The sequence below is a fragment of the Pelophylax lessonae genome (genome assembly GCF_965119305.1).
Source record: "Pelophylax lessonae genome assembly, chromosome: 12".
Lineage (NCBI taxonomy): Eukaryota > Metazoa > Chordata > Amphibia > Anura > Ranidae > Pelophylax > Pelophylax lessonae.
This window is the reverse complement of record NC_138779.1, coordinates 200,708,957-200,716,537: the sequence shown is the minus strand read 5'-3', so window position 1 is coordinate 200,716,537 and position 7,581 is coordinate 200,708,957. Positions and strand designations below refer to the sequence as shown.

The 7,581-nt window shown below is 40.6% G+C and overlaps 1 protein-coding gene across 1 annotated transcript; it reads left to right on the top strand.

The window, feature by feature from the left end:
- Positions 1–238: 238 nt before the first annotated feature.
- On the top strand, positions 239–5,520 carry LOC309568261 (C3a anaphylatoxin chemotactic receptor-like; the record flags this gene model as incomplete). The annotated part of the gene is made up of 2 exons (XM_082273930.1): positions 239–297; positions 4,536–5,520. 2 exons carry the CDS (start codon positions 239–241, stop codon positions 5,518–5,520), a joined length of 1,044 nt encoding a protein of 347 aa, XP_082130056.1.
- Between the last annotated feature and the right edge of the window lie 2,061 nt (positions 5,521–7,581).

Sequence of the window (7,581 nt, the reverse complement as noted above, 5' to 3'; positions counted from 1 at the left end):
AAAAGGGTTTGTATAAAACAGTCCTTGGGACCCTTTTATTCTCAGTCCCACACTGTTCCTTTTGGTGCCATTTACTGCAGAAGCAAGTTAGAAGGGACAAGGAAGGGCTTACTGTGACATCAAAGTTATAAGAATTCACACAAAAGAAAGGTACACTGTATGTCAATGTTTTTCATCTATGCCAGTTGCGCTCTCTAACAAGCATATTTATATTTTGTCTTGTAGAACCCTAACAGTCATGAATACCTCTGACCCAATGGATTTCTCCACCTTCAACTCAAGCTATGATTTCTACAGGTTAAAAAAAAAAAGTATTTTCATACCACTTGAGTCTTTACAGGTTACCACTTTAGATTTGCAGAGTAGGTCTAGTGCTAGAATTACTACCTATGATCTAATGTTCATGGCGATACCTCGCATCATGTGTTTTACGATCAGGGAGGGATCTTTAGAAATTTTTTTTAAATTATTAATATATATATATATTTACACTGTTGCTTTCAATTTTTTTTTATCACTTTTATTGCTGTCACACGGATTGTAAACATCCCTGTGACAGCAATAGGCACATGACCCCAAATCCCTCCTTTGCCCTTAAAAGCATTCAAAACACCAAGATCAGCGTTTTTGAATACATTACATTTTTTTAAACTGGCACCTTTAGAATGCCACTAAACCGGAAGTGATGTCATGATGTCTTCTTATGGGTTACCATATTCAAGACCCGATCAAAGCTGATTCCGGCTTTGTTCGGGACTCCGGCCAGCTGGCTAAAGTGCCAGCTGGTCGTTCAGGTCTGCCGGTGGGACGAGAGAGCCCGGGCAAGCGTCAGAAGGTGGCGAGAGTGGGGGACATCCCCTCCTGCTGCTTGTAATAACAGCCGAGTGGCTGCTTAGCCGCATCAGTTGTTTTTTCAAAAGAGCCAACCGTCGGCTCTAAAAAACAATACCGGGGCGATGCCTGCAGCTGCATATCACTCCAGTACAACCACTTGAAGTCAAAGTGGTTAGGTTGTATTTTTAAAGTGAATATCAAAACAAAGCAGCTACAATGTTAATAATTGCAGATAGTGGGGCACATAAGGCCCCGTTCACATAGGGGCGACGCTACTTCGCACCGCGACCTCCGAGGTCGCGGTGCGAGCAGCGCGCCGCGACCTCGGAGCGGCCGCCGCGGACTTCATAACATTGAAGTCTATGGCGGTCGCCTCCTGGTCGCCCCAAAGAAGCTCCGGACCCTTTTTCTAGGTCGGAGCGACTTGTGTCGCTCCTATTAGAACGGGTCCGCAGCTTCCCTATGGGAGGCGACCTGCGGCGACCTGTGACGCGACCAGGTCGCCTCACAGGTCGCCCTAGTGTGAACCGGGACTAAGACAATAAAGCGGTAAAACTCAAAATATTAAAGCAAAACTATTAGGGCAATCTCAAAATCTCAAAAAAAGTCTTCTCCAATACTTTTTGACTACTGCATGTACTTTTATTGCCAGGGCGTGGTGAAAACCACAACCCCCATCCTTTGGGGATTGGGCCTGTGAAATGGATTATTTTGGCCACCTAGAAAAAGGTTGATCTCCTGGGAGATAGATAAAACTGATGATTTTACCTTGACTTGGTCAGTCTGGAATCACTTTCGATATTCCTCTAAAATCGCCTCCTACCTTTGATGCCCCTGGCATAATATTTGTTATCTTTCCTGGATGCCTGGTTATGTCTCCCTTCACAGTGCTTGGGTCACACCTTTTTTTTTTTTTTCACTCTCCCCTTCCCTCTTTGCTCCCTTCCCCATATTTATTAATTTATTTTTGATTTTGTTTTTTATTTATTTTTCCTCCTTTTTCTGTACCCTCATTTGTGCTTGTCTACCCACGTTTCCTGGTTATTAGTATGTCATTCAGACTTTTATATGTTTGTCTGGTTATAACTATACAGTTATTACATAAACACCTTGGGAGGGTTTCATTTTTTTTTTTTTATGGTAGCCTTCTTTTGAAAAATATTATCCAAGGCTTTCTATGTTGCTAGTACAAACATACTGTTGAAATTTCATTATATGCTAATGTTGGACGTTTACCAATGGCCCACTTACTAAGGTGGATATGCTCCTTTGTTATCTACCTATCAGGAAATCACCATGCTGTATTTTCAATTACCTTTTGTACTAGTATATATAACCTACTATTACTACCATGTGCTGTACTGCATACAGAACTCATCCTAGCCTATACAATCTTTCTGTATGTTTCTTTTCTTTTCTTTCATATGCAATTATGTGCTAACAAAACTCAATAAATAAATATTAAACATAAAAAAATAAAAGCCTCTTCCTAAAGCATGAAACATTAGCAACACCCCCCCCCCCCCCCTTCGGGTCCGAACTCTTGAACATCGCATCGCATCCGTTTAGACCCAAACGGTGAACCTTATTGAAGTCTATGAGACCCGAACTTGAAAAATCAAAAGTCCTCATTTTGAAGGCCTATATGCAAGTTATTGCCCATAAAAAGGGGTTTGGGGGCCCGGGTACAGCTCTGGGGGACATGTACTAATGCAAAAAAAAAAAATGTTTAAAATAGATTTTTTTTTGAAGTGGCAGTGATTTTAATGATGCTTAAAGTGAAACCAAAAAAAAATACTTTAACCTCCCTGGCGGTATGATTCTTTCCGATTTTAGGTGCTGAAAGCGGTACAATTATTTTGCTAGTAATTCTTCAGGACGAGCAGCCCAAACCAATTATTTACATATGATTTTTTTTTACTGTGCGTTCTTCTTTATAACATCTCAGGTATGATAAAGTTTGAAACACAGAATCAAAAATTATAATATAATAAATAAACTATAAATAAGTTAAAGAGTATATATATATATATATATATATATATATATATATATATATATATATATATATACGTATACATATGTTATATATATATATATACGTATACATATATAAATACAAATGACATTTAAATTGATTTTCCCTGCAAGGTTTCTTTATTTCGATGTGGTGGAATTTAGACGCTGGGCATGTGGGTGGCAGGGAGTGTATTTTTTTTTTTTTGATGCTGCAGCTGGGGGAGAAAAATATGTCTGCTATAGTCTACAGCTGGTGGTGTGCTGGTGGCAGATGTGATGTGCTGAAAGTTCATGAGATATAGCGGGGGTAGACTGAATGTGGAGGAGAATAATCGTATCCCTTGCGTGTGGCTTTCAGGTGCTCAAGTGGTGGGAGGTTAAATGCCTTGTCAAGCATGTGCTACCCAAATGGCTAGTGTTTTTGCCATGGTTGATGTGCTAGAAACAATGTTAAATTGCAACAGTCTGATTGGCTGCACATGTGCTAAAAAAGGCCCACATAGCTGAGCTGTGGGAAGTGGGCCGGGAGAGAACAGCTCCACAATCTGATGGCAGGAGTAGTTGTGGACAAGGAGGCGGAATAAACCACTCTGGCAGCTGCGATGGAGTGCACACTAGTGTTAGCTTGGGTCATAGAGGATGAGGATGATTTAGTAAGCCAGTCCACCACCTCCTCTGTGGTTGGATTGCACGGGCAACATCACTAAACAGAGACAAATGTGCCCTACCTGAGGACTTCCACCTTTGCCAGTGGACACAAATGCTGCTGGCCTCATCATAGTGGCATGGGAATGTCTACCTCTCCTTGTTGGCCTCCCAGACATGATGGGGGGGCTTATTACCCAAATTTAATAGAAACTGGGAAATGGTGCACTTTATTGAATGAAAAGTGGTGTTTGGTGCACTTTAAATTGAGGACTGACGCCGAAGGAAATGTAAAAGCTATGAAAATAATTAAAAGGGGAAACACCAGTGTCGCAGTCAGAAAAACCTTGTTTGACAATTAAAAAAAAAAAGGGGGGGGCAGGCAGAGGACAAAGAAAACCCCCCCCCCAAAAAAAAAGGGTATACAAAGCACTGTATACAGCAGCAAATGTTATGTAATGCTGTGTTAAACACTGCACTACACTAACACACTACACCGACACTACACTTTACTCTCACACTATACTCACACACTACACTAACACTCTACACTCAGAGTCACAACAAATGAACACACTAACTCGCTAGTAGCAAACTGAGCACTGCCCTTTCTATCTCCACTTCTTATGGGAAGGAACCTTTTAGTATGGGGTGGGACTATAAGCATGGAGCCGTTATTGGAGAAAATCATCATCACTCTGACAGTGTTTTGTGCCTTAATCTGTGCTTGTCCGGTGCAAGGCTTCAATCAATTAGGGCCCCATAATGCACTGTGAAGCATGGGTGGGCATACATCTCACCGAGCGCCCCACAAATTCGGTTGTCCACCCAACACTACTTCCCAGAAGAGTTGTAGTTATTATAACTGCATAGGGCGACCAACTCTATATTAATGACTATGATTTTGGAACTGGATGTCCAGCAAGCTCATTTTGGTGTTATTGTCAGGTATCCCAAACCTTTTAGATACAGTATATAGTACTACTACCTAATAAATAATGATGTATTTTTTCGATTTCCTCTTCTTTTTCCAATAGGCGAAGATGCAAAGTTGAGAATTTCACCCAGTATCCTGCTGACATCACGAAGATACTCCGTTCGTCATCATTTCAGCTCGCATTCACCATTTCAGAAGTCCTGATTATTTCTTGCTTCTGTATGACTTTTATAGTCGGAATTATTGGAAATGGTTTGGTGATCTGGATTGCCGGATTCAAGATGAAGACTGTCAGTGCAGTGTGGTTTGTCAACTTGGCCATTGTCGACTTAATGTTTTGTATTTCTTTCCCTGTCCGGGTAGCAGTGCGGTTTCTCTCACATAGGGATAGATTTGAATTAGAAGTAATTAATTTTGCCATGTTATACATAAACTCCATTATCAGTGTCCTGTTCCTGACATTCATTAGCATTCACCGTTGTGTGGCCATCATGTGGCCGTTCTGGGCCAAGGTACATCGTACACGGAGATTAGCCAACATTTGTTCAGTCTTTACTTGGACTGTACCCATATTTGTTATAATGGCATGCATTTTTATTTTTGGTATAGACAATGGCAACCATATTTTCTATGTATATGTTCCCATGTATGACGATCTTTCACATTATTGCCAGATCAAATATTCATCTTTCGAAAAATATGCAATGTTCTTTCGAAGTTTCATCATGTTTGGGCTATCATTTTCTATAATCCTTGTCTGTTACAGTCTGATTATCTACAGACTTCAATCCAATGTGATTAAAAGGCCCAAGAAATTTCAAAGAACTTTCCGGATTATCATAGCTGTTGTGGTTTGCTTTTTCATCTGCTGGTTTCCATACAATGTGTGGCCATTTGTAGCAAAAAATGAAACCATGCATCAAGTGCTTACTGATTTTATAATAAGTTCTTTGTGCCTTTGCCTGGTCTCCATCAGCAGCTGTCTTAACCCCATTCTTTATGTCCTTTTGGGCAAAGGAAGAGGTTCCAACTGGAGGAAGTCTATCAAATCTAGACTCGAAAATACTATGAAGGATTTAAAATAAACCCATGCAATAGATTAAACAAACAAGGTCATATTTAGACTATCTTCATTCATCTATTACCACTCAAAAGAGCTTATGCAGAATTCCCTACAGGTGAAACTCCCCAGTACATACTCATATAGACACATGAAATCTAGAATGTAGATGAATGAACAAATTTGAGCAGGTCAGAACTGGAAATATATCCAATAATGTCTATTCATGACAAGGTTTGTAGGAGAGAAACCATTTGTCTTGCCAGTGAATCCAACTGACCTTTGGCATTGTAAAGTGCTCCAAAGGAACAAGACACCAGAGGGCCCCTCCTGCTAAGTTGTCATAAGATACCCACAAGATACCTGCCATGAAGCATTGTTGTTGGGTATGAGCAGAGTAACTAATTTTACTGCTAAAGCTGAAACTCTCATTGAACTTCTTAGTCAAAAATTGCTTAAAAATAAAAAGGGGTATAGTTGGGGTATAAAAAATGTATCAGCCACACTCCACTCTTGGCTCCTCTTGCCGTATTCATTGTTAATCAACAAAGACTTCCCCTATCCTTGTGAGCAAGCCAGGAGTGGTGAAACATGTCAAGGTGGGTTGGTTCCTAGGTGAAGGCACGTTGTTGATAACTAATAAATACATAAGAGGAGCTAAGAGTGGAGTGTGGCTGATACATTTTTTTATATTTCTGATGGGAGGCTGAGGCGAACTACAGTGGCTGGCCCCCAAATTGTCCATGTACAAGAGAGTTGAGTCTTGAGCAGTTCTGTGAATATTGGTATGTCCTCATTTTGGGGTAATTTAGTTTATTTTACTTTGTTCTGTTTTTAATTGTGCTTTTCCCTTTTGTGTGTGTATGTGCTTGATCATTTTCTGAATAATGTTGTTTTTAATTTAATTATTTGAATTTGTTTTTTACTGCATTTTGTTTTTGTGGAAAAAAAATACATAAAATAATGAGACTAATGAATGACCATTTTTTGGTACAAGACCAAGAATTTCTTGTTTCAGGGGCTATGTTGATTCGGCTGATTTCCTTTTGCTGTCTTCTTACATAGTTACATAGTTACATAGTTACATAGTTTGTAAGGTTGAAAAAAGACACCAGTCCATCCAGTCCAACCTATGATGTGTGTGCGTGTTTGCTGTTAACCGTACATTGTATACCCCTGTATGTTGTACATTGTATACCCCTGTATGTTGTACATTGTATACCCCTGTATGTTGTACATTGTATACCGCTGTATGTTGTACATTGTATACCCCTGTATGTTGTGGTCTTTAAGGTGCCCATCTAATAGTTTTTTGAAACTATCGATGCTCCCTGCTGATACGACTGCTTGTGGAATAGAATTCCACATCCTTACTGCTCTGACAGTGAAGAACCCCTTTTCTAAGTATATGTATTTTAAGGTTAAACCGTTTTTCCTCTAGTTTTAGTGAGTGGCCATGTGTCTTATTGTATTCCCTTTCTCTAAAACGTTTGTTCCTTATGCTAGGGTCGCCAGTACAGTATTTGTACATTGATATCATATCCCCTCTCAATCGTCTCTTCTCCAGAGAGAATAAGTTCAGTGCTTGTAGTCTTTCCTCATAGCCGATGCCCTCCATTCCCCTAATTATTTTTGTTGCCCTTCTCTGGACTCTTTCCAGTTCCAGCACATCCTTCCTGAGGACCGGTGTAACGTGAGAATTACCTACCCTCGTCACTTCCGGCCAGGAACAGCTGAGCAGCGCAGCAGTGCGCATGCTCACAGCCCCGGATACGTAATGTAACAGCTGAGGAGCAGACTAGTGCGCATGCGCACTAGTATGAAATTATTACTGTGTTCCGTGAAAAAAACCTACCCACGCGGCGGTTACATTAAAACATCTCGGCTGCAATACGAGTCATCTCCGCTCCTTTCCCTGTGACTTCCCTCATCTCGGCTAGTAAATGTAAAAGTGGCTGGCGGCTCCGTGATTTATCTTTTCATACACCCGCCGCCGCTTTTATATTTACTAGCCGAGATGAGGGAAGTGACAGGGATAGGAGTGGAGATGACTCTTATTGCAGCACAGCTGTTTTAATGTAACCGC